The 26582-nt window shown below is 39.9% G+C and overlaps 1 protein-coding gene across 1 annotated transcript; it reads right to left on the bottom strand.

The window, feature by feature from the left end:
* Nucleotides 1-442: 442 nt before the first annotated feature.
* Nucleotides 443-24274, bottom strand: LOC101525629 (steroid transmembrane transporter SLC22A24). The gene is made up of 10 exons (XM_058662402.1): nt 23873-24274; nt 22086-22189; nt 19903-20057; nt 19639-19807; nt 11782-11905; nt 8781-8896; nt 3937-4151; nt 2110-2218; nt 1481-1684; nt 443-539 (listed from the first exon to the last, which is right to left on the bottom strand). Exons 1-10 carry the CDS (start codon nt 24272-24274, stop codon nt 479-481), a joined length of 1659 nt encoding a protein of 552 aa, XP_058518385.1. The 3' UTR covers nt 443-478.
* Between the last annotated feature and the right edge of the window lie 2308 nt (nt 24275-26582).

Raw genomic sequence — 26582 nt, 5'->3', positions numbered from 1 at the left:
ATGCTGTTGGAAATGATGAGACTTCCTTTTTTAAAAAACAGCTTCATGACAGTCCATTGTATATATCCACCACGTTTTTATTATTCATTCGTCTGTTGGTTGTTTATGATGATTCCACATCTGAGCTATAAGGAGTGTGCTGTAATAACTATGACATTGCCTAAATCTCTCTTACGTATTGATTTCATTTCTTTGGAAATATATCTAGTGGTGGGCTTGCTAAATCATGTGAATAATTCTGTTTTTTTTCTAAATCACATCAGCTGTTAGTAATTTGAAGATGAATTTGGAGCTACTTTTGCAAACAGTTGCTTGATGGAATTACTTAAAGTCAAATTATTTTGGAAAAATGGATGATTGTAAAAGGCATCTGTTTGTCCATCATATTTTTTGGCTACTTTTCTGTGTAAAGAGGGAAGATCTTGATTTTCTTTTCACCCTCATTTTGCTCTGCTCTAAATATACTCTTGGGAACTCCTTAAAGTCGTGTTACTTTGGTGCGGATTTCTTCCTCATTTATTTTTCTTGAATATTTTATGCTGGGAAAAATTTGAAACAAAAACAAAATAAAAAAACAATCAAATAAGATACAGAATAGCTGTGCACACCCTACATGCCGGACAAGGAACTACCTGCCAGGTTGGAATCCAAGGCCCTGTAGGTACTGCCATACTTGAGTGGAATAAGCTCTGATACCTGGATACAGCTGAGAGGGTGATGTTGAATATTTGCACTGTTGCCAGTGTTAGGCGTTTGGCATCTTTGGAAAAGTCAAAGGAACAATGGAAAATTTTAAGGGTATGTTCTCATTTTTCTTCATTTCAAATTGTTTTCCTATTTTTCTCAATTTCTTTATCTTCAAAATGCCTTTGTCACTGGAATTGATTTTTGACTAAATCTCACAGGCATCCCAACAGACCGCCTCCTTTAGACATACTGTCATCTCTTTTAGTATATGTGCTGCCGAAGTGAGCACATACTGTCATCTCTTTAGGGGAACTTGTTTCATATTTCTAGTTCTACCATTTGTCCTAACGGAAGCAATAAGCAGGTTTGTATCTACAGGCAAGCTCACTTCCTTTTCCAAACTCTATCAACTACTCATTGGGCTTATCGGTGGCAAAACCGGCCTGATGAAAAGGAAGAGTTTGAGTCTTAGTAGATGTATTGGAAAATGCCAGGCACGTGCACTTCCTGTAAGGGTGAAGAGTGGGAGTTCTTCATGTTGGGAGTACTTTGATTTTTTTCTTCAGTAAACATGCGAGTGTGTGCTGGTCTGTGTGGTCTGAAGAGCCTTGCAAGGAGTCTGACACTTCTGTGGGTAGGGGTGAGGCTGACACTGAGCTTACAGGACACAGAGCCACACAGCGCAGCTAGGCTTCCCCAGCAAGAAGCCTGCAAGCGGTCATTCCTTCTTCAGGACAGAGCTATTAACACGTGCCCCCTCCCCACTCAGGTACCAGCCAGAGGTTATACTTACTCATTTTCCACATCCTCAATGGTGTTAGGAAGAGGCTGATTCTTGGTTTCCGGAAGGCAGAACACAAGTAGTCCAGAAAGAATGGGGAATACTCCATACATGATCCAGGGCAGGTGGGGAGAATACACGATTAGAGTCATTAGGAGCGGAGCCAGGACTGCTCCCATTCTAGCAAACACATTGTTGATTCCAGAAACTGTTGACCTTTGTGTGCAAATAACGATACAAAGAAAATCTGTACAAGTCTGAACACACATTTATCACCTTCATTATAAAGAACAGTTTGGCACAGCTATCCAACTAGCAAGCTCTGATCTTAAAAGTGACATTTATTATTTGGTGGTATAAAGGAAAATTCAGAAGTTCAATTTTGTTGCTATTATGATAGGGATAAAAGTAACACCAATCTTGTAGAGTGGTTCTTAAGACAGTGAGATGATCTGTTAAGAAACCTAGCACATTATGACAGGTATAAAGTTAGATTTAATCGAGTAACTGAAGCCTTCATTTACACGACAATTGACTTCTCTGGTGTTTAAACAGTGTCTGATTTATTTCCGAAGTAAATGTGCATTATTCCAGCGCAGTCCCATTTGGAAGCCAGAAAGATGGTCTTTTCGGTATGATACCTGAACACTGTAGGGATGAGCTCCATAGCGTGGACCATAAAAGTCGCATTGCCAGCAGAAGTAACACCGATTCCCAAGGCAGCTAACACCACACGCAGAGTCTGCATCTCTGGAGAGAGGAACACCAAGATGAATCAGGGAATCTTGGTAAAGAAATCTGTCCATCTCTAAATACTAGTGAGAAGATTCTTAGGAGGTGTGTGGGGTTTCAGGTGTTAAAACTGATATGCAAATAGCAGCCTCCTAGAGGCTGGTACTTGGAGGAATGTGGATTGCAGAAAATCATGGCTTAAATGGTGAATGAAATGATCTCAGTGAGTTGCTTCAACTCCTACTGCACATTCGATTAATTTTGTTAGTGTAACTTGTCCTGTGCCCTGTCCTGTTAGGCATAGATGTACATGCAGGTATTAACTGAGGAGTTTATGACCAACATCTTGAGTGGTTTAAAGCCAAGGGTGAAGGGAACAATTTTTGATGTGGGGCAGGTGTGTTACTCACAGTAACAAGTGGATTGTGTTTGTCTGGGACTGGACAGTGTGAAGAGATTCAGGATCTACTAATTCAGAACTATTTGGAGATAAGCAATGTCGTCCTGAGAAAACTGAAAAAAGGAGTTACGAAATTCATTTGAGGGGTTGGCATGTTGTGTCAACTGGTAAATCCTCCACCTCCAAGCACCCGGATCCTATATGGGTACTTTTTCATGCCCCAGCTGCTCCACTTCCCATCCAGCTCCCCACCTGTGGCCTGGGAAAGCAGCAGAGGATGGTCCAAAGCCTTGAGATCCTGCACCCATGTGGGAGACCAAGTAGAGGCTCTGTGCTCCTGGCTTTGGATTGGCTTGACTTTGGTTGTTTCGGCCATTTGGGCAGTGAACCAGTGGGTGGAAAATCTTTCTCCCTGTCTCTCCTTCTCTCTGTGAATTTGTCTTACCAATAAAACATCTTTAAAATATTAAAAATTTATTTAAAAATATTTTTTAAATTCACGAGAAATAATGTTAAGATGTTATTAAATGATGGAGAGGGCTCTTCTATAAGTTTCTAGGTTTGTGTCAGAAAGAGCGGAGCCCACCAGGTTGGGATACAGAAAGATAAATTCCTGCTTTGGGAACATGGCTGAAGTTCCCATAATTACCACGGAAGTTTATTCAATTATTTGAGTAAAATGAATTTTAAAGAATTTGAGTTTATTTATCAGTCTGGTCCTTGTTTAGATGAAGATTATAAAAGAAGGTAAAAAATGGAGGGAGATTAGACACTCCCCTTGTTCCTAGCATGCACTTCTCTTAGTGAAAATAGGATTTTTATTTCATTGTAGTTGGGGGCTTATCTTATATTGTTGTGGAGTTGTAGTTACTCAAATGCCAATTGCAAAAGAGAATATGAAAAGGTGAGCGTGAATAAGGCGGGAAGGCCTTCAAACTCAGGGTCTCAGATGTTAGAGGTGAGAAAACACTGTGTGCCCCTCTGTGATACAGGTGCAATGCCTGCAGTTTCCACAAGCGTTTAACTACTCCGACAGTGCTGAAGGGCAAGTGGTATAAATGAAGAACGTGTTCTGTGCAGTGGGAACTGGTGTCCAGGTACATCCTGCCTGTGGTGGAGACATCAGGGTATCTGAGCCACACCTTGCTCACACAGGCTCAGTGGAAATCCACTTCTGAGTTACAATGATTGGTTTCACACCCATTATGTGAACTTCATGTCATCCTTCAAGTTTCATTGTCAATGACATTATATTTTGGCATCAGGGATATAAAACCCACGTAATCCTTCAGGATTTAGGGAAACCACTTGCCCCCCAAATTCCTGGCTCTCTCACCTTGGAACAAAAAGGTGTTGAGCAGAATGCAAAGTCCTACCAGGAAGTAAAACAATGACTGATTTATGCGACGATCCAAGTGTTTCATTATCAAATGGTCAGAAGATCTGGATATGAGTGTGACAGCTCCAAAGAGAACCTGGAACATGAAGATACTGCTCCCCAAGTCCTGCAGGTTGAGGATCAGGCCCATAAAGGGTACAGTGGCTCCCAGTCTGAGGTGAATAATGGAGTAGAGACAAATTTAATAAGGTTTAGAGCCTAAGAAATGTTGCTTACAATTTTGAAATTTCTACAGTTGATGATGCTGCTATCCCAATAGGGTGAAGTCAGTTCATAAGAAGATGTTTTATCTTGCTTCATATATATATATATATTTTTAAAAGCAAGGTCGAAGTAGAAAATCATGGTGAAACATGGTGTCAAACAGACCCTAAGGTGCAGTTTTCTTGAGGTCCCAGGAAATGAGGTATTAAACATGCAAACATCCCAGTAAAAGTAACAAAAACATATAGAAAAAGTAATAGGAAATCTGAATCCATCACTCAACTGGAGCCTGTAAGGACTTGAACATAGATAGGATTATATGTTAGACACTAGTGTTTTTGTTGTTTGTTTAAACACAGCCCATCCTGTAAGATTCTTCTGTGTTTTTCAGCATGGAGACGTTATTCACTTTAATCCAGGAGAGTGAGGCTGCAAGAACAGATATAGGGAACAGCTTTTCACAAGTTTCTTAGATTGAAGGATATAGTGGCCAGTTTTAGGCAATTTGAGAACTAGAAGTAGTGAAAACATTATAATAATATCTTATAGTTGAGGCAAGGAAAGTGACGACTAAGTATATGACAAGTGACATGTTAGGGACAAATGGATTTGTTCATACTTTAGTAAAGGCTCTGGAGGAGGCCTGAACTTGAGTCATGGACATGTCGGGGCTGGTCTTTGTGGGACAGTAGGCTAAAATGTTGTCCCCAATGCTGGAATCCCATGCTGCAGCACGGGGTTAAGCCCTTGCTGCTCTGGTTCTGATTCAGCTCCCTGCTAATGCACCTGGGAAGACAACAAAAATGTGACCCAGGAAGTTTGGGAGCCCTATTACTAATGTGGGAGACTTGAATAAAGTTCCTTGACTCTTACCGGGCCCATTCTCAATCCTAGATGACATCATCTATGGAATGAACTAGCGGATGGAGAATCTCTCCCCCTAGCTAATTTGATTTTGAAATAAATGAATAATTAAAAAAATGTACATATATGGTTCCATTTATATGAAATTAAAGAACTGACAAAAGTAATCTGGTGGGGGAACTACAGTTAAGAATATTTGGCACTTCTGAACAACTAATTCGAACTCATTTGTTGAGGTCAGCATTATCTTTTCCTTTTTTTTTTTTTTAAAGATCTATTTTATTATTATTACAAAGTCAGATATACTGAGAGGAGGAGAGACAGAGAGGAAGTGGAGCTGCTGGGATTAGAACCAGCGGCCATATGGGATCAAGGCGAGGACCTTAGCCACTAGGCCACGCTGCCAAGCCCCATCTTTTCCTTTTTTTTAAGATCTATTTTTATTGTACAGTCAGATATACAGAGAGGAGGAGAGACACAGAGGAAGAGCTTCCGTCCCCGACCGCTTTCCCAGGCCACAAGCAGGGAGCTGGCTGGGAAGTGGAGCTGCTGGGTTAGAACTGGTGCCCATATGGGATCCTGGTGTGTGTGAGGTGAGAACTTTAGCCACTGGGCTATCATGCCAAGCCCAAGCCCAGCATTATCTTAATTCCAAAACTAGAAAAAGCTATAATAGAAAAGAGAACTGTAGACCAATATCCCTGATCACCATCGGTGCAAGAATCCTTAACAAAATACTGGTAAATTGAATTCAACAAAGCAACAGCAAGATCATCCTTTGTGACCAAGTGGGATTCCTTCTGGGGTTCAGGGATGGTTAAATATGTACAAAAACCAACGAACATGCTACATCACATAAACAAAAAGAAGGTTAAAAACCATATGATTCTTTCAATATATGTAGAAAAAGCATTTGATAAAACACAACATCTTGTACTGATTGAAGCATTTAAGAAATTGGAACATATTTCAACACAACAAGGCAATACATGACAAACCCAAGGACAACATCATACTGAATTAAAAAACATTGGAAATAGTTCCATTAAGTCCCGCAACCAGACTAGGATAACAATCTCATTATTATTACAACTCTGCAAGCTTTAATCAGAGCAATTTTATCAGAAAAAAAGGATATTTATTGGAGAAGAGGATGTAAGATTATCACTTTTTTTTTTCAGATGACATGGCTCTTTATATAGGGGAACCAATAGATTCTACTAAGAAATTACAGGAGTTCATAATGTAATTTGGCAATGTTGCAAGGATGTAAAATCAACATGCAAACATCAATATCATTCCTAAACAAGACCCATATGAGAACAAACTGATAAGATCAGTTTCTTTTATAAGTACAAAAATTGGGCCCAGCACTGTAGCCTAGCAGCCAAAGTCCTCGCCTTCCATGTACTGGGATCCCATATGGGCGCTGATTCTAACTCCTGTGTCCCTGCTTCTCATCCAGCTCCCTGTTTGTGGCCTGGGAAAGCAGTTGAGGACGAGCCAAAGCCTTGGAACCCTGCACCTGTGTGGGAGACTGGGAAGTCTCCTGGCTTTGGGTTGGCTCAGTTCCAGCCCTTGCGGCCACTTGGCCAGTGAATCAACGGACAGGAGATCTTGCTCTCTCTCTCTCCTCCTCTCTGTGTATCTGACTTTGTAATAAAAGCAGATAAATCTAAAAAAAGTTATGTAATATTAATGAAAGAAATAGAAGAAAAATAGAAAAATCTTTCATGTTCATGGATAGGAAGACTTAATACTATCAAAGGGTGCATAGCATCCAAACAAAACAAAGCAATTTATAGATTTAATGCTCTCCTAATCAAAATTCCAAGAACATAATTCATAAATCTAGGGGAAAATTATCCTAAAAAGACCCCAATAGCTAAAGCAATCTTAGGCAATGAAGACAAAGCTAGAGGGATGACAGTACCAGGTTTTCAAGTTTAGTATGTGGCTATTACCATAAAATAGCCTGGTAATGGCATAAAACCAGACATGTAGACCAATAAGGCATCTGCAACCAACTGGTACTTGACAAATCATGTAAAAACATTTCCCAAAGAAAAGGAAGTTTTTTCAACGAGACTCCTACTTACAGTCTGTTCAAAACAATGCATAAAGGATTTAAACTTAAGACAAAATCCCATCAAGTTATGAGAGGAAACTATAGGGAAAATATTATCTGATAGCTCTTTAGGCAAAGACTTGTTGGATAGGAACCAGACACAGACAGTGAAAGAAAGCAGACGAAGAAGCTTCTGCACAGCAGGAGAAACAACAGAGTGAAAAGGAAACTGACAGAATGGGAGAAAATATTTGCAAACTATACATCTGATGAAGGATTAATATTCAGAATACATAAGGTTCTCAAGAAACTGAAAAACAGGGAAACAATTCATTTAAGAAATAGGGGGCCCAGCGCGATAGTGTAGTGGTTAAAGTCCTCACCTTGCACGTGCCGGGATCCCATATGGGCGTTGGTTCTAGTCCTGGTGGCCCTGCTTCCCATCCAGCTCCCTGCCTATGGCCTGGGAAAGCAGTCGAGGGCGGCCCAAAGCCTTGGGACTCTGCACCTCTTCTGGGAGACCCGGAAGAGCTCCTAGTTTTGGACTGGCTCAGCTCTAGCCGTTGCAGTCACCTGGGGAGTGAACCATTGGACGGAAGATCTTCCTCTCTGTCTCTCCTCCTCTCTGTATATCTGCCTTTCCAATAAAAAAATAAATAAATCTTAAAAAAAAAAGAAATAGGCAAAGGATATGAGCAGGAAATATGCAAAGGTGAAATTGAAATGGCCAACAGATACATGGAAATGAGCTCAGGATTACCAACCACCAGGGAAATGCAAATAGAAACTGCAGTGTGGTGTCATCTCACTCCAGTTAGAATAGCCTTCACCCCCAAATTAAAAAGTAACAAATGCTTGTGAGATTTTTGGGGTAAAGGTGCCCTAATATGTTGGTGATAGGAATGCAAATTGGCACAAACACTGTGGAAAAGTAGGGTGGGAGTCCTCAGAAAACTAACAATGGATCTGCCATATGACCCAACTATTCCCCTCCTGGAAATATCTTCTGTTTGTGGAAGACAGTATGCCCAGAGAGTATAAACACTGTGTGATTGTCATACTGTACTGGTGCTTGGTTATAAAGATTGATTCACTAAATCATGCCATGTAGATGACACTCTGCCCTTCTTTCACTGTGGTATGGTCACTATCAGAATATTACTAATATCACTTTGACATTAATAGTTTTTTCAAGATAAAATAATATTTGTATATATAATGTCCCCATTTTAAGTGAATGTGGCCAAGTATTCAGAAGTAAAACAAATAAATTGATAATAATAATGAATACTTAATATTTGCATTTTAACTTTGTTTTCTGCTCAGAAATTAAAAAATAAAAGTTTATTTTATGCTAAAGCTTTACTCTCTAGTGAGAAACTCCAGCGGAGTGTGTCCATGGAGCCTTGGTAAGTCCCGCGGAATCTCAGGCTGGTAGGATAGCCTGCAACGTGGCACTTTTAGATAAATCTTACATCATTTATTTTTTTCTTATGTATTCATCTGTCACCAAAAGTGTTACTAATACTTTTTTTCTAAAATAATAAATGAAGAATAAATAAATAAATAAAATAATATATAAATAAAGTAAATAAAATTTTGATTTCCAAAATTTTATGTTTGTGCATCATCCAATGGAACTCACCTCACAAAACCCAGGCAGCAGATTCTTAAGCGTAGTTTGGGTGCACGGAGCAGCTCCATAATGGAGGTTTTGGTCTCGGTTCTATCCAGCTCTTCCTTCATGGTGGATCTCACAAACTTCAACAATAACAACAGCAACAACAACAGCATCAACAACAACAAAACAAGCATTTATGATACGTTCATAGGCAACATGGCGAGTCTTAGCGGATGATATAGAAATGATGTCTATTACACTCTCGGGCATTTCTGTGTGCTCCAAATGTGGCTATTCAGTGGTTTATCTCACAGGAGGAGTTAGAAATGGCACCTCAGAGCAGTTGTACAGGAAAAATTTGTTTAAATACTGAACTTACAAAGGGAAGAAAGATTTATATCATAAAAGGAAAAACCACAAGAACTTGCTTCAGGTTTCACGATCTGTCCTAGACACAGAGTGAGAAACTTGTCTTTATCTAAAATAAGAGTGTTTCAATGACAGCAATCAGCAAAAAAGACATTTTTTGCAAAATTAGAAAAATGTTAGAAGCACAGAAATGCCCGAATATCCGAAGCAATAATCGAAGCAAACAGAACAAAGCTGAAGGCCTCACAACACCTGATTTCATGACTTAATCCAGACCTGTAGAAGAATGCATTAAGAGCAGATGTAACATGAGGCAGGATACAGACCCTAGAAATCCATGCCTCAGCAGCCAGCTGGTTCTGGAAGGTGTGCCAAACGCCATGCAAGCAAATGGCTTTTCTGTAAACTACACCCACTGAATCCTTAGGTTCTGAGAAATCCTTGTCTAAGAATGACAGCCATGCGGCCTCCTCTCACGAAGGGAGTGCAGAGTTAACGGCAGGGAGAAGAGCAGACAATACGTGAATGGAGCATGTTCTGGGCTTAGGCCAGTGCCAAGAGAGGTGGAATACAGTAACTGTCAAGGAGTTTGGCACAAACCTGGCTTAGAATCTTAGTCCTGACACTTCCTGCTTTCCCAGGCCACAAGCATGGAGCTGGAATGGAAGTGGAGCAGCTGCGACATGAACCGGCACTCACAAGGGATCCTGCAGGGTAAGGATCCAGCCACCGGGCCATTTTGCTGGACCCCTAGATGAACTTCTTAAAGCCCCCGGGAATAGCAGTGATTGCCCAAGTCATGAGGTGCCTGCCACCTACACGTCAGACCTTGGTTGATCCCCTAACTCCTGGTTTCATCTCCAGTCTTTTTGGGAGCGAACAAGCACATAGGAATTTTATCTTTTGCTTCCCACCTTTAACCATATTCTCTCTCTCCTCCCTTCTCTCTTGATCTCTTCCTCTACTGTATAAGTACACAAGATAAAAGCATATCTTAAGAGGAAGTTATATAGGTTGTAAAGTCAGATAAAGGAGAATTTTTCACGTGAAAACTGTAGTGGTCGCCTTTGAAACACAGCCCTCAATATCACCTTCTGATATTCACATGTCTGTGTAATTCCTTCTTTCTGAGTGTGGAATGCTTTTGAAAGCAGAATATAGCAAAGTTGTTAGATGGGTGGATTATAAAACATTGCTCCTTATGTCCTACATACTGGGTCTTTTCTCCAACGGTATACCTAAAGAAGCAATGTCATTTTGGAGAGACCCAAATGATAAGAAATGAGGTCCTTAGTCCAGCAGTCTGAAAGGTGCTTCATGCTGTCAACGGTCATGCAATTAACCTTCAAAGTAGATAAAGCCGTCTCCATGATAACATCATGTTGGCAGCTAAGATCTTTTGGCGAGTTGTGAGAGGCTGTCTAGTAGATGTCCTGGCTAATATGATATTTGAAGCCATTATATTTTGGGATCATTTGTTCCATAGCAATTGACAGCTACTGCTAGTGTAGGTCTGGGGATGGATTTGTAGTTGGGAAATGGACACAGGGTAGCAGGATGTTTTAGGACCATGAGAGAAAAGCCAGTAAGGGAGACTTCAGGAATTTGGTAGAAAATTGAAGTAATGAATCAATTTACTTTTGGTGCAAGAAATTTGAAGTCTGTGCATACTTTTTTTGATAATATGCAACTCCATTGATCTTTTTGAAGATCCTTTTATTTTTTCACATGACCGTAGCTACCCTCTGGATCTTGAGCAGGTTGCTTCAGATCCAGTGGAAGTGAGAAACATGCACTTGAAAGCTGGAGACAAGGGAGTCCTTGTTAGGAATGATACAAAATTTAGTAAGATCATTATCTGTAGTTATGTGGAAAACATGACTGTATACAATCTTGTCATAACACCTGCTAAATATAGTGGTTTCTGAATTTTCATGTTTAATAGTACAGTGTTAAGTTACTCGAAGGCAATTACTCTGATTTGATTATTAGTATATGTTATCATGCTGACACACTGTTGCTGCTTTAGTGTCTGTACATGAATTAGTGAGAGATTGGTGAATGAGTCATGAGGAGGGATCCTTAAGAAACTATGGTTCTCAGAAGCTTGTCTGCACAGGTGAGGACATTGTGAAGGTCGTTATCTGTCCTACTGCCACCACAGTGTGTGCTCAGCACATTGCTTACATGTGTTGCATAATAAATATATATTGAATTATTGAGTAAATGTATAAAGTGAAAGAAATCATACTTTAATGTCATATTCTACATGCATAATTATTCTTCTATTTGGAATTTGTGTTCCCCCAAAAGGAGACTACGAGTTGGTAAAATAGTGAGAAATGACCCATACCTTCATTACTTTCCTCTATATGATCAGATAAGGATATTTATAAATACACTATATCCAAACTATTATGTACACTTCTGCCAGTGAACTTAAATATCTATGTTCAACTTTTTCATTAAAGGAAAAATAATTTTTTTTAATGCCTCCTCTGTACAATGACGAATTTGTAGAGACTCAGAACAGAGCTATAATACCCCACCCTCAGAATTCTAATTCTGGGCTTGGAGTCTCTCGAGGGACCCAATCTAGGGAGATTGTAAGGTCATGGCATTTCGTCCCAGTCACCAGCTCCGCTTCCCAGATCACCTCAATGGTCAAGATCTCTCCAGCATTCTTTTTTCCATTTATGTGTGCCGCCCTTCTAAGTGCTTTCACACCCTCCTCTAGCTGATTGGTGGTAATCAGCCACCGAGCCGACTCCACCATCCACCTGCTGAAAGAACACAGAAACCACAGTTCAACTCAGCTGCTTAATTGTCTCTTAACCTTAATTTGAAGTTGCTCTTCACCTTGATTTAATTTAAGCACTATAACTTTTAGTAGAGTAACTTCTAACCAAATTTGCCTCCTCCAGTCTTTTTAAGGCAAGAGATGTATCTAACTATCAGCAAGTGTGTTTAAGTAACTTAGAGAACAATGATTAATAAGAGATGATGTAAATCACTGATATGAGTTCTAATTTTTATTAATGTGTCATTCAAATATCAAAATTAATACTTTTAAAGGATACAATTCAGTGGCTTAAGCAGCAGTCACAAGGTTTCACAAGCATTCCATAATTCCAGAAAATTCTTGTTGGCGTCTATAGAAGATTCCATACATGTTAGAAATCTCTCACAATTCCTTCTTCCTCCACCTGTAGGGATCATCTAGCTACTTTCTGTCTTTATAGACTTTTCTATTCTGTGCACTTTATGTAAAAGGAATAATCCAATATGTGACCTTTGTGTCAGTCTACAAGACCAGTGTTGGATGGGGAGAGAAACTTCTCTTTTGATTTCTTCCATGACCTAATGTTCACTCGAGAGCATGCTGTTTATTATCCTGTATAATATAGAGAGCTTGTTTAGTTGTTAATGGAAAACTTTGTTTCATTGAGGTCAGAAAAGACACATATTTGTATTTCTTACAAGTTTCTTTAAATTTGTTTTGTGGCATATGGTCTATTCAAGAAGGTAATGAGGCTAATGAGGAGAACGAATATGCAGTTGTGTGATGAAATGTTTTGTGCATGCTAATGTATCCTTTTTGTGGTTAGTGTAGGTTAAGATTAATCCTGTTTGGCCTAGCGCAGTAGCCTAGTGACTCTAGTCCTCGCCTTGCATATGGGTGCCAGTTCTAATCCCGGCTGCTCCATTTCCCATCCAGCTCCCTGCTTGTGGCCTGGGAAAGCAGTCGAGGATGGCCCAAAGCCTTGGGACCCTGCACCCGCGTGACTCCTCGCTTCTAGTTTCAGATCGGCTCAGCTCCAGCATTGTGGCTGCTTGGGGATGGAAGATCTTTCTGTTTCTCCTTTTCTTTGTGTATCTGCCTTTCCAATAAAAGTAATAAATCTTAAAAAAAAAATCTTAATGAAGAAGGAAAGCAACTCTGTAATAATAACATTTCACTAAAAAAAAATTTATCCTGTTTTTTATTTGTTGATTTGTTGTCTGGGCGCTTAACCCATTGGTGGAAATGTGGTGCTAGAGGTCCTAATGTTCATGTACTGAAACTTGTGTCTTCCTTCAGAATCATAACTTAAAAACATAATAAAGTGCTCTTGCCTACACATTTACAATGGTCACATCTTGTTGAATGGATCTGTTTACGTTTAACAGTTTAATAGTTAATGGTTAAATAGTTAATAGTTTATGTTTAATTGATGGCCTTTTGCCAATTCTCCAGTCAGTTTCTGTAAACACTTTTATCTTTCCTAGTTCTGACTCTATTGAATTGTTCGAAGTCATGGAGTGATGTCATGCACAAATTTTTCTATTCAAGGTCTTCATTTTTCTTTTTGGTGACTGACAAAAGAAACACTAATATCTATTTTTTAAAAAGATTTATTCATTTTTATTGGAAAGCCGGATATACAGAGAGGAGGAGAGACAGAGAGGAAGATCTTCCATCCGATGATTCACTCCCCAAGTGAGCCGCATCGGGCCGATGCGCGCCGATCCGATGCCGGGAACCAGGAACCTCTTCCGGGTCTCCCATGCGGGTGCAGTGTCCCAAAGCTTTGGGCTGTCCTCGACTGCTTTCCCAGGCCACAAGCAGGGAGCTGGATGGGAAGTGGAGCTGCCGGGATTAGAACCGGCGCCCATATGGGATCCCAGGGCGTTCAAGGCGAGGACTTTAGCCGCTAGACCACGCCGCCGGGCCCACTAATATCTATTTTTACATAATCTGTTGTGTTATGTACTATTAAATTTTGATTATGTGAAAAGGATTGAGTACTAAAAATTTATTTTTGGATATGTGCTGATTTTGAAATATTTGAGTAAACACTTGAACTGTAGATGAACCTGGTCAACAATTGGTTGAAATATCCTAAGTGGATGAGATTTTTTCTTACAATGATGAATAGAGGATCCCATTTTGAGCAGATATTCTAAGCCCCTTTGACATCTTTGACAGGTTTTTAGACAGTCAAAATCCTAAATTCTTCAGCTACTGAGATTTCCAGGTGGGCCCCCTTGGTGATGTCACTGACTATATCACTGCTCTTCCAGAGGTGGTAGCTAAGCAGGTTATTTATAAAGTTTGGAAAGTACTTTTAATAAGCAAATTGATGCCAAGCTTCACATTAGGTTAACATAGACATGTTATCACATATCATTTCTAGAAATTACATAAAATTTATAAAAGTCTGCTGAGTGGGACCAGGCAGTGTAGCCTAGCGGCTAAAGTCCTCGCCTTGCACGTACAGGGATCCCATATGGGCGCCGGTTCTTATCCCAGCAGCTCCACTTCCTATCCAGCTCCCTGCTTGTGGCCTGGGAAAGCAGTCGAGGACGGCCCAAAGCCTTGGGACCCTGTACCGGTGTGGGAGACCTGGAGGAGGTTCCAGGTTCCCGGCTTCGGATCGGCGCAGCACCGGCCGTTGTGGCTCACTTGGGGAGTGAATCATCGGATGGAAGATCTTCCTCCCTGTCTCTCCTCCTTTCTGTATATCCAACTTTGTAATAAAAATAAATAACTCTTAAAAAAAGTCTGCTAAGTGTTATCAGTCATGATGGCTATCTTGTTGAAAATGAGGCCTAGAAAATTGAAAAAGGACAGCCACTTTGTAACAGGCTTTGGTTGCTTTCTGAATGCCACGAGGAATGAATGCGAGTGTCCTTTTTTGTCAATAATGAGTTTTATAATTTTAACCATGGCTATTTAGAGGGTGTTTTTTGCCATCCATAGTTTTGTATTTTTCTCTAAGATTGTGAAATTTTGTGAAAACTCTAAATTTATGAAAACTCCATCAAATGTCCTTGAATAGCAAATTCCTGATAGTCTTGATTGGATAAAAGATTGTAGACCTCTGAAGAAAAGGAACTAAAATCCATACAACTTTTAGTGCGGACTGAGAAAGAACAAACCTTATGAGATTGAATGAATTCATAAAATTTGTGAATTTCTGTGTCTTTTGTTTAAAATATTGGTGGCTCATATCTGAATGCTTTTTCTCCTAGGCTTGGGAATTCTTTCCAGTGCTTTGCAAACAGATGATATTTATTTACCTCTGCTGAACCCTGGCAAAATGCAAAAACTTCTTAAAGATTTTTTTGGTGGCAATGTGTTTGTGTGAGTTAGATAAGAATCTGTTACTCCTCACTAAGATATTGAAGATTTCTCTGCGCACTCCTCCTAAAACTGTTCTGCACCTCAACTGCTGACATATGCCTTGTTTGAGTAGTTATCAGCCAGTTTAGACTATCCTAATATCTGCCAAGTTCAGTAAAAATTGTGCTTCAACACTATAAACTGCTAAATACTAGAATGAAAATAGACACAAGACAGCTGAAAGGTACCCTATAGCCAGTTTAAGGTGTATAGCAGCCGGTTGTATATAAAATAAAATAGAAATGTCAATGAAGTAGTCACAGGATGTGGTTAAGAACTTGCATTTTTAAAAAAACCTATTGGTTACTCAATTCCATGTCAAATAATTCCATAATGTTGTAATTGTTGTTGATGTTATGTTGGCACTTTTAATTGGTCAGGATGATACTCTGCTGGCTCTGCCTTCAGACCAGAGATGGTCTCCCCAAGAAACCGTTGAATGTATCTGGACAATAAGATGCTGGACTCTAAGCATGGTACATGCTTGCAATGAAAGAATCTTGACTGGATTTGAGCTGTAATACTGCAACAAAGTGGAGGAATCCACCATGGGGGGAAGGAACGTGGAGGGGTTGGGGGAATCCCAGAGCCTATGAAACTGTGTCACAAAATGAAATGTAATGAAAAAAAACAAAAGAATCTGTTTTTATCCTAACTGGATAGAGCTGGAAACATGGGCATATCTAAAATTATGCACAGAATGCTTGGCTTTGTAGTAAGTTAATGGAGTTATCACTTCTTAATAGGCACTTAAATTTTAAAAAGTTTAGGTATTATAGTTTGTAAAATTTAATTATGCCTTGGATTGACTTTAAATTTGAGCATTTTAAAGCATGGAATTATTGCATGTACTTAATGCAAATAGTCAATCAACTATAATGGGTTTGCTTTTTACATTAACCCTGTTAATTAATTTTAAACTTTCTAACCTTGACAATTTTCTATATCTGATGACTGTATCATTAGTCAACCTCCCTATTGAACTACAGGAATATTAAGTTATAATATGTATGCCATTACATTGTAACTCTCTTCATTGTTTCTAAGACATCAATTTGATTCATTATGCTCTGGTTAGATTTGTTATATATGTTTGCTTTTGGGGCTTTATGCCGATTGTCTGTTAGACTTACACAGAAGCGCTATTCCCAGCAAGATTCATGCTGACCTGGCATTTGAGGATGACGGAGCAGATAAAGTGAACAATGGCCACAAGGGAAAGTAACCTAGGAATCACTCCTTCCAAGACCTTTTGTTATGTGAATGTAAATAAGAGTATTTGAAGCTGACTCTTGGTTACCAAATGCTTCTCTTTCCACAAAAGACTAGATCAACAACCAGGTCAAATTCAGTCTGGCAGTGAAGGACAAATGTAAGATGATTGACTCCATCTTGATTTTTTTACTCTCTCTTTGTCATTGAGCTCCACTTCTGAAACAAGGGTTGATGGATCAAAGGGAGATTGCAAGCACCACTGACCAATCAGGAACGTGGACATGAGCCAATCACATTTCTCTCAGCCTCCTTTTCAGTCTATGAGTATCTTTACCCCTACATCCTCAGGGATCCCTGGAACTAATCAATAATTGCTTGGCTCCTAGCCCTTCACTTTGTGATAAATACCTAATCTCTCCCATCACTGTAACGTCAGTAATTGACTTTGTTGTTGAATGAATGGACCTGGTTTATGGTTCTATAGAATACCTCCAACTAGTTCGGGAAGTTGTCCAGCAAAAATCACACTGTGAGCATAAAACAGAGAAAGGGAGAGAAGGTACATCAAGTTTGTACTTAAATAATGATCAACTCTCTTATGAGAAAGGTCCTCTGAGGGCATATCCTCAGTGACCTAAGTATTTCCCACTGGACCCATCTCCTGTCTGCCACAATTAGATCTGACCTCCATCCTTAATCCATCAACTATTAACCTGAAGACATCAGAGTTTAAGCATCTACATGAGTTTTGAGGGAAAAAAATCCTACTTAACCCAAAGACTTTCTTTGCTGTTTTTCATTTTTCCTTATTCTTTTCATTGAGCAGTGATACTTCAAAAGATCTCTCCTAAAACTCAAATACCTACCTTTGTTTGACATTGCTAGTGTGTGTTTCTTTAGCTTGATGTAGTCTCTGATTAAGCTCTTAGCTGTATTTTTAATTTGCTAAATCTTTTTCAAAATAATTATTTCTGAGCTTTTTGCTGCCTCTATCACTGTGTATCAGTGAGATTGTCTTCCTAATTGTTGAATTGTCTGTGTGTATTCTTTTCTCTCTCACTGACTGTTCTTGCACTCATTACTTTGCAATCATTTGTTTCTTCCCTTTGGGGTCTGTTGATAGAGCATTGCCATGTTCCTTTGTGACATCACATAATCTGTTTTTCCTTCATGCTACTTGGGTCCCTGTGTTATCTGTATGTTTGGCTGATCCTTTGTTTTTGTTATTGACACTTTAGGAAGACTTTCATACTAAAACATTCTCCTTGTGGTATATGCCGGAATATTGTTGGAACGAGTCTCACTTGCTTTGGTTCCAGGTATTTGATAGGACACTTGCATCACTTCTTTGATTGTCATCCATGTCTGTTGATACCTTAGGAACCCAGTTTGCTGAATGTGGAGTTTTATGATCAGATGGGGTTTCATTGTCTTGGTTGGAGTGGGTTCACTGGTCATTCTCGTCAGAGTGTATGTAGATTTAGGTGTTGTGTCTGTCAGTATTCCACAGGTTGTATGGACTGGGACCACTTATGATAGCCCATTCCAGTGAGCTGTAGCTGCATAAACCCCAGTGGGTATTACCCAATGTGCCTGGTTGTGGTGTAGAGTCAGGCTGTTCATCAACGTTCTGATGCTGTGTGTGGAGTCAGTGATAAGAGGATTGGTGTACTCACCCACTTCTGAGAACCTCACTGGTCTACAACATTTAAAGTGGGCTGCTTGGCTGCTTTCCAGGGCCAAAGTTGTGTAGGAGCAGCTGCTTGGATGATTCTAGGGGTTATGAGTGACTATGTGGGCAATCTGACTGCTTCTCAGAGTGTCAGTGGCCTGATCATCCAGTTCAGGGGTCAAAGGGAGGATGGACAGTACTTCCTGACTGATTTTCAGGGGTTTCATTAGGGACTCAGTGCAGGCTGCCAACCTATTTCCTGGGACTTTAGGAGTGTAGGCATGCTAATTCAGCTAATTTGTAGGGCTGGACTGGGTGAATATCTAGGGGCAACTCTTGGCTGCTTTACAAGACCTTTAAGTGGATGCTGGAGTGGGGAAAGCTGTAACATGGGCTGTGCTATTTCCCTTGGACAATGCAACCGTGTGGTAACCCAGAAGCTCCCTCTGATGGGCCTAGGACCTGTGAGGGGTTGCAGGCATCTCCAACAACATATCCTTCAGCTATCTGTGGCATGAATGTCTGCTGCCTATCCTTCCCTGCCATAATCCTTTTAGGCTTGCTATTAATATTGAGAGATGCCATGGTGAATGTTGCACACTTCATTCCCCTTTCTATGAGGCCATTGTGTAACTCTAGACTCCACAGTATTTCTGCCACAGCCCTAGGGCATTCTAGAATTCCGCCTCACATATGCCAGTGGAATCATTTTTCCTACTCCTGGAAACTTTCAAGTTTTTTATGTCAGCTTAAATATAATCTTTCAAATTACTCCTTAGGCAAATAATCAGATAGGTCAAATAACGATAGCTGGCTGTGAATGAGGTTGTGAAAGAACTCCATATAATACCAATACTAAAAGTCATTTTTTTTTCAAGGCTATCATGTAACTAGAGAGTGGAGAATGGAATTAGGATGTTTTAAAACAACCCAAACTCATAGCCTCCCTGGGAGTGGTGGAGGTTTCTTGAATGGTTCACTAAATATCTGAAACAGATAGTTCTCACATTTTTTGGTTACTTTTGTGCTGCCGTTGTTGAAGGTCTAATTTTTAGTAGTCCTATTTTCTAATCTTCCCTGAAATCATCTCCATGTCAACTCTTTGTGTTGGAGAAATACTTAAAAATTCAATGTCATTTTCTTTCACACAATACCATTTTATAAGGAAAAAGCCATGACATTATCTTCATCATGTACATTACATTTTCCAAAGTGAAAAATGCATTTACTTCATGACTAAGTACATTTTTCCTATCAAGCTGATTTGATGAGTAATTTTGCCCATATTGTGCAACAGCGATGATGATCAGGTGTTATCTTCCCCAGTTTAGCTTCCTGCTTTTCTTAGCAAATGTTGAATGGGCACCAGAGCTCATGGTGAGGGCAGTAACTAAACAGAAATCAAGTGTCAGGAATTCCCAATCTGCTTCCACCATAGCTCCCCTTGTGGTTGTACCTACCTGGACAGTAATGAGAGGACAAACAAAGGCAGAGACATAGCCAGATGTAGTGTGTACCAGTCTCGAATGGCAAAAGCTAATCCTCCTAGGAGCATCTGCCCAACGCTGTATGAACACAGAATCAGCGTTACACCTATATATTGTGATTTGGGTCCTGTCCATTCAGATACTGGAAAAAAGAAAACGACACAATTTTAGACAAAGGGCAATTTCAAAGCCAACTGAATGTGTAGGCACAGTGATAGTCTCAGATGACAGACTTACCTAGGTTGAAAGAGTTTGCCATAATATTTATGGTAGTTAATCCAGCCAAGAAACGCAGTATACAGAAAGCAAGGATGGTGGGAGCAAAGATGGCACAGGTGTCAGCGAGGGCTGTCTGGAGGAGGCACCATGTGTATATTCCCTTCCGGCCATACCTTAGAAATAACATAACGTAGCAAGAAAAATAGTATGAGGAAGTCTTGACAAAAGATGAGACATCTTGAAATTTAGTGGAACATCAAATTTAACTATTTAACAAGTGGAACACTGCATTATCGGTCTGGTAGAATTACTGTCTTTGTCAACACCAGGAATCACAGATGTAGCCTATTTGTCAACACAAGAATGTTATAACTCTCCTGGTCAGCCATCACCAGAAAGACTTTTATTCTCCATGAAAACATACAAAACAGAATACGGGAAATTATCTCAAATATTTTTTACACAAATACATACATTGAATTACAGTTAGCTTGGATATCGCATCTAGAATAGTGAGGAGTGAAGTCTAGAGATCTGTCCTTTGTCTCTGCATTATCAAAGCAAAGCTTTTCACAAAATAAAGGTACCCAGTTAGCCAGTTTTTAGTCAAATAGAATACTGCTCTATTGTAACAATCCTATCTTGTACCCTCTCTAAGCCCCTATTCCCACCAAAGGTATCTAATGTTACAACTTTTACAGAATGTATTAATTTGTTTGCTTTTGATTTTTTAATCAAAGTTGGAATCATATATAATTCTGTTTCATGTATGTTTCCTCTCTGTTCATACACATGGCAATAGCTTGCTTCTGTTTATTGTTGGATGCAGATTTAGAGAGTGGCAGGCATTGTGGTGCAGTAGGTGAAGCCACTGCTTGGAATGCTTTGATTCCATGTTAGAATGCCACTTCAAGGTCCACCTAATTTGCTTCTGATCCAGCTTCCTACTAGTCCATTCTGGGAGGCAACAAATGATGGCTCAAGTGCTTGGGTGTCCGCTTCTCACATGGAGACCCCAGTAGTTCCAGGTTCTTGGTTTCCTAAGTGCATTTTTTCCCATTAAACTGAATTTATAATCAGTTCTGTTCCACTGGGCCACGTGGATGACTACCCAGTATTCGGGATGTGATCCAGTTACAGAAGCTCTATTCCTCTCGGTCATGGCCTTTTTAGGAGAAAATTAACAAGCAGACATCTAAAATGATTTTACATAAATATATCACATTTTCATTCTGCTATCCCTGAGTATAAACTGAACTTACATCTCAAGAAGACACTTTAACACTTTCTTTAAATTGTTTTATTCATTCATTTACTCCACAATTTGAATTGTAGTACTGAGCCTTGAATCTGAACACTAGGGGTGAGTAGACTCTACACATGTAATATTTAACGGTGCAAACTCAAAGGTCCTAATTTTTAACTAAGACAAGTGATGACACTGAGCATTTGTGGTGCCGTGAGTCTGTGAAACATGCTTGAGTGATAGGCAAGGTGATTGCCCCCTTTTGCAGGTGCTCTTCCAGGCCACAACAAGTTCCAAACTTCTCAGTTCCAGGTCATTCTATATTGTTAGTGTAATTTACATGGTATGGTTGCAAAAACTACCTATTGGACTATTTCAGAAAGCTCAGAATGCCTTATCAATCCAGCAGGAATATATTGCTTCACAATCAACAGATTTTGTGATGATGATTGCACACTAAAGGTGTATAATGCTGTGGGCATGCAATGAGGACCAGTCTGTAAGTGTCCATTACCACATCTATTGCAGGGTCTAGGTGTTTCAGACAATTGCCAAGACTAATAACTTTTTTTTTTTTTTTTTTTTTTTTGCTCTTGGACATGTAGGAATCTTCTGTCTCACTTCCCCTTTCTCTCCTTAGGTTGAACTCCAACACCTAAGCCTCATATCTTGGAACATGCTCTGAAAAGCCCTCTTGAAATTTGTTTGAATCTGACTTAGATGGCTTCCTATGTCTTCCTTCATGCACACAATGAACAGATTTATCACAGCTAATCATAATATTCAGATCAAAACCAAACACTCTTATCTGACCGGAGCTCCCTGAAATCAAAAGTAGAAGTCAGTATGTAGCATAATATAAAGTGCACAGCATAAGCACAGCAAAGATTTCTGAAATAAGGGAATGCATGAATTGTATAACCAACAACCCAGAAGAAAGTGAAGTGACACTTACCTGTCTGAAAGACGACCAAATATCAGACCTCCGAGCAGTGACCCACTCATAAACAGGGTTTGAACCACTGATTTTAATGACCGAGATTCACATACTAGATTCCACTGGAAGAGAAAAAAAAAGTGCAGCAGAATTTTAGGGGTATTTAATCCTTTTTGTTGACCTTGATCCATGACCTCCTGCTATGGAGGTCCCACTCCAGCTGCATCTACAATCATTCCCTTCTGGTTGCTCATACTCTAAACATACTGAACTCATCTCCAGCCTTCAAATGTAACTTTCTTTCACCTGATATCCCTCCAGTAATCTGTAATCATGTGTTGATATGTCTAATTAATTTTCCCTTCGATCTGAAACTCCCTTTGTTATGGTAGTGTCAACACATTTTGGGTACCCTAACTTAAAGTATAAAAATTTAATTTTAAAATCTTCACTTATCAAATAAAAAAAGTGTTTCTAGAAAGTTTCTTTCATTATCTTATTAACATGTTGCTTAACACTACATACCTAGTTACTACAATAATTATTTACATGGCTTTAAAAACTTTTTATACAGGAATAATTTTAAATTCATGGGACAAAAATTTTATCATTGTACAGAGTTTCCATATACCCTGCACTCAGCTTCTGCTGTTTTGTCCCAATCCATAGATTGTTTCTATTTTCCCAGTTTTTAATGTACAAATTCCCTCTATGCCTCCCTTGTTGGCTATCCTCTAATGTTCTTGAATGTGTAGAAATCTCCACCTAACCAACATTGTGTATTCATACTGATAGCATGTTTTTAACCCCCACATAGCAAGAACATGCAGTATTTGCCTTCCATGTCTGGCTTATACCACGTAACATAACGTCCTCCAGTTCATACATTTTGTTGCATATGAAAATATTTGATTTTTTAAATGGCTAAGTAAAATTCCATGTGTATGTAAGCCACATTTTAATTATTCTTTCCTGTAAAGATGGGCATCTTGGTTGATTCCATATCTTGGCTGTTGTGAACAATGATAACTGGTAGATCAAGTGTCTCTTTATCAGCAATGTCATGTCTTTTGGATGCATCTCTAGTGTATACTGTTGAGTCATTACCCAGTAAGATTCCAGAACCACACAGCAATTTTTCAGCCTTTGCAGGCTTAAAGAAATCTCTACATTGTTTTTCATAGTGGTTATCCTAATTCCACTAGCAATGTATAAGACTTCTCCTTTATTCACATCCAGGATAGCATTTTCCCCCCCATAATTTTAAAAATAGCATTCTAACAGGAGTGAGGTAATATTTTTATTGTGGGTTTGATTTTCATTTCCCTGATGGTCAGTGATATGGTCTATTTTTTCCTTAGTATCTGCTGGTGATTTGTACTGGCCATACATTGAATCAGTTTGAAATCTTCGACAATATTAATTTCTGGATCTTCTGTCTACAGATTCTGACTTACCTGATCTGTGCATCCATTTTCAGTAAGCACTAGGAGTAACTGAACTAGCTTACCACTTGTCTAATGATACTTCAGTTACTTTGAAAATTGTAGGTTAGCCCCACTCTATTAAGTGATATATGACATATTGGCAAGTGGGTTTATGATTAGTTTGTTCACCAGTCACTTCTGGTACACAAATAAATCACAGTATAAATAGTTGTTAACTTATGAACAAAGAAAAGGCTAATGACAGTGTCCATCTGAGGAATCAGTCCAAAAAGAAATCCCAGTGCATTCTTTTGTTAATTCAAAACACCTTCAATTCAGACGATTCTCTATAAGGAGATCTGAATTGAGGATTCTTACCTCTGTCACAATGGTGGAGAGGAAGTAGCTTTGGTCATACACCCAGCCATCCACACAGGGCTCTGTGTGTGACTCACTAATGTTGGAGAGGGTCCCATTCAGGTGAAGGAGCTGCCACTGGGGATGAATGAAGCGACGACATTTCTCTGGCTTCAGGTTTGAGTCCAGGGGGATGGAGACTCTCAGGAGATCATCTTGGCTGAGGATCCTAGTGTCATTGTTGGAGAAACTGTTATTGTCAAGGAGAGGGACCCAGCAGCGATGCTCAGGAATGGCTCCAGTGAAGTTCTCTAGCAGAAGATGAGGGTATGCTATCATGTTGGCAACAAAAAAGAAAGCAATCTGAAGGATCTGGAATCTTCCCAGAGTTCCAGCTTGATCCAGGAGCTCATCAAAGGCCATTGAGGCTGAAGGGCTTGTCTCCAAGAGGAATCACAGTTGTTTTATGGAGAGAAGTTCAGAGGAGACAATGTTTCCTTTCCTCAAGTTCACTAACTGTAGACCTTGACTCCACTCTCCCTTCAACAGGCCCCGTCTTACTACTGCAGAAGAGCACAGACAAAGTCGCCAAGGTTCTTTGTTCTTTGATTTTTGGTTAAGAATGCCACAGATATAATGTTTTGCAAAGAGACTTGTTGATGACTGGTCCTGCTCAAATCGCTTGCCTGTTAGTGATCCTGACCCCCAAGACCTGTGAGAGCGGAGCAGACTTTCAGGTACATGTAATTTCCATATGACCTCGTTCTCAGGCATCTGCTGTCATTTTCAGAGGGATGTTGCAGACTCACAGCGATGTGCTTAATGATGTGTTCGCAAACCACAGGGCAGGGTTTTTTCTTGGTTCATGGTGAGCTTTGACTCTGGGTTAATGAAAAGTCTCTTTAGTTAAAATAAAGCAAGGTGGAATGCTGAGTGGAAATGCTGACTTCTGATCATTGAAGTTCTGCTTCAGTTAAATCATACCAACGACAGTCATTTTAAGCTCTTCTGCAATAATGAAATTAGGATAATGGGCAAGAAAGAAGGGAGTAGTATGAAGTCACTGTTACAAGTGTTATTATCTTCCAGTTAATAAAATAATAAATTAAGATGCCTTCTCATCAACTTCATTTTATTTTTTTATTGAAATACTGTTATACTTTAAAGCATTGGGAATTTGGATTTCAATATGTGAGTTTTGGCAGAGTGGAGACAAAATGCAGCCCATAATGAAGTTACGCAATCTGTTTATTAGTTTCCTAAAGCCATAAATAATATGTAAAAGTAGCAAGATGGGGATCAAGCAAGGGAAACCATTTAGAACTTTATCAGTAGATTTTACAAATAATAACAATGAAAGTTGGCAATTCACTGAATATTCACTGTGACTTAATTATGTTGTAATCATTTTTAATATTTTTTCTTTTTACACTTATTCTCTTTTCTTTTTTTATGTTTTAATTTAACTTTAATAATTATAATTATGACTTAACTTATTAGATGAAACTGAAATTTTGTTATTATTTTCTTTTTTTAAATTATTTTTTAATAATCTTACTTAGTTGATTATGGAACAAAGGGTCAAGGGCTACAGGGTGAAAGTAGGTAATACCATTGTTTCCACACCAATATCATTTTTCCCTGTATCTGGGGTCAGGGAAAAAAACAAAAGGAAAAGCCCTACCCAACCTCCCACCCATCCCAGATCCCCAACGGGAGGCGCGCTCTGAGGGTCCTGCTCATACAGTTTCGATAGTTCATCAGTTCTGGATTGCTGCTAGTCTCTCAGTTCCAATCGCAATGAACCCTATTCAGAATCCACTGGCTGACAGTCTCTTCATGGTTGGGGTTCTAAGATCAGCAGTTCAGTTGGAGGGATCTCCAAAGAAGCTTCATCTGAGATGATCCCAGGCCTGATTCTTGCGTGAGTTTGCTAGTACAGAGTCCGGCACCGTCCGTCACACCAATCAGCTTATGCACATGCTGGTCGCTGGGATTGCTGGGTTCGTTCTGTTTCCAGCCCTGTCTTCCTCGTGAACCAACGGGTGTTGTAGTCCAGTTCGATCCTGCCCACTTCATACTCAGTCCTCACGCAAACCGGTTGGAGCTGCAGCCTAGTTGGGGCGACTCCCCATAACCCCCACCAGTTCTGCCCCCTACCTTGGTTCCCATGCTTGCCAGTACGCACCGCAGGCTTGTGAAGTCTGTCCCACATCCCATTTAGCTCTTGCACATGTCGATGGGCATTGAAGCCCAGCTCAACCCAACCAACCTACTATCCAGCCCACACACCTACTGGCAGGTGCCCTTCTGTACAGCCACCCCTGCCCCTGTCCTGGTGTTTGTGCTCTCCAATGAGAGTGGTAGCCCCGAGGGAGGTGCCCACTATTTCCCTTCTAGGCCACACTCACTCTAAGATTATGCATTCTCCAGGTAGTTCTGGCATTTGACTTGACAGAATTAGCTCCAAGTGCCAGTCTCTGCCAGCTAGTGCTGCGGCTAGCCCAACCAACCTTCACCCACTCTAGTTTTTGCTTGCACCAGTCGGAACAGTCAGCCCACCGTGGCCCTTCCATTATCTAGCCCACATGAGGCCCACAGGTGTTACAGCCCTGCCTAGTCTGATCTGCCCACATCCCGACTCATGCTTTCCAATGGAAGTAGTTGTCTAACAGGGGAGCCCACAGTCCCCTGTCATCTTTGCCTCCTCCCCCTGATTCTCACATGTGCT

This window comes from Ochotona princeps, chromosome 4 (genome assembly GCF_030435755.1).
Source record: "Ochotona princeps isolate mOchPri1 chromosome 4, mOchPri1.hap1, whole genome shotgun sequence".
In the NCBI taxonomy this organism is placed as follows: domain Eukaryota; kingdom Metazoa; phylum Chordata; class Mammalia; order Lagomorpha; family Ochotonidae; genus Ochotona; species Ochotona princeps.
The sequence above is the reverse complement of the archived record's forward strand: the minus strand, read 5'-3'. Positions and strand labels throughout refer to the sequence as shown.

What these genes read in the sequence shown, in the direction of transcription:
- LOC101525629 (XM_058662402.1), bottom strand. Translation starts at nt 24,274, where the DNA reads ATGGCCTTTGATGAGCTCCTGGATCAAGCTGGAACTCTGGGAAGATTC. An exon ending in GGCAAACTCTTTCAACCTAG is followed by an intron (nt 19,808 to 19,902) that starts GTAAGTCTGTCA and finishes TCTTTTTTCCAG; the next exon opens with TATCTGAATGGACAGGACCC. An exon ending in GAGAGATCTTGACCATTGAG is followed by an intron (nt 8,897 to 11,781) that starts GTGATCTGGGAA and finishes TTATTGTTGAAG; the next exon opens with TTTGTGAGATCCACCATGAA.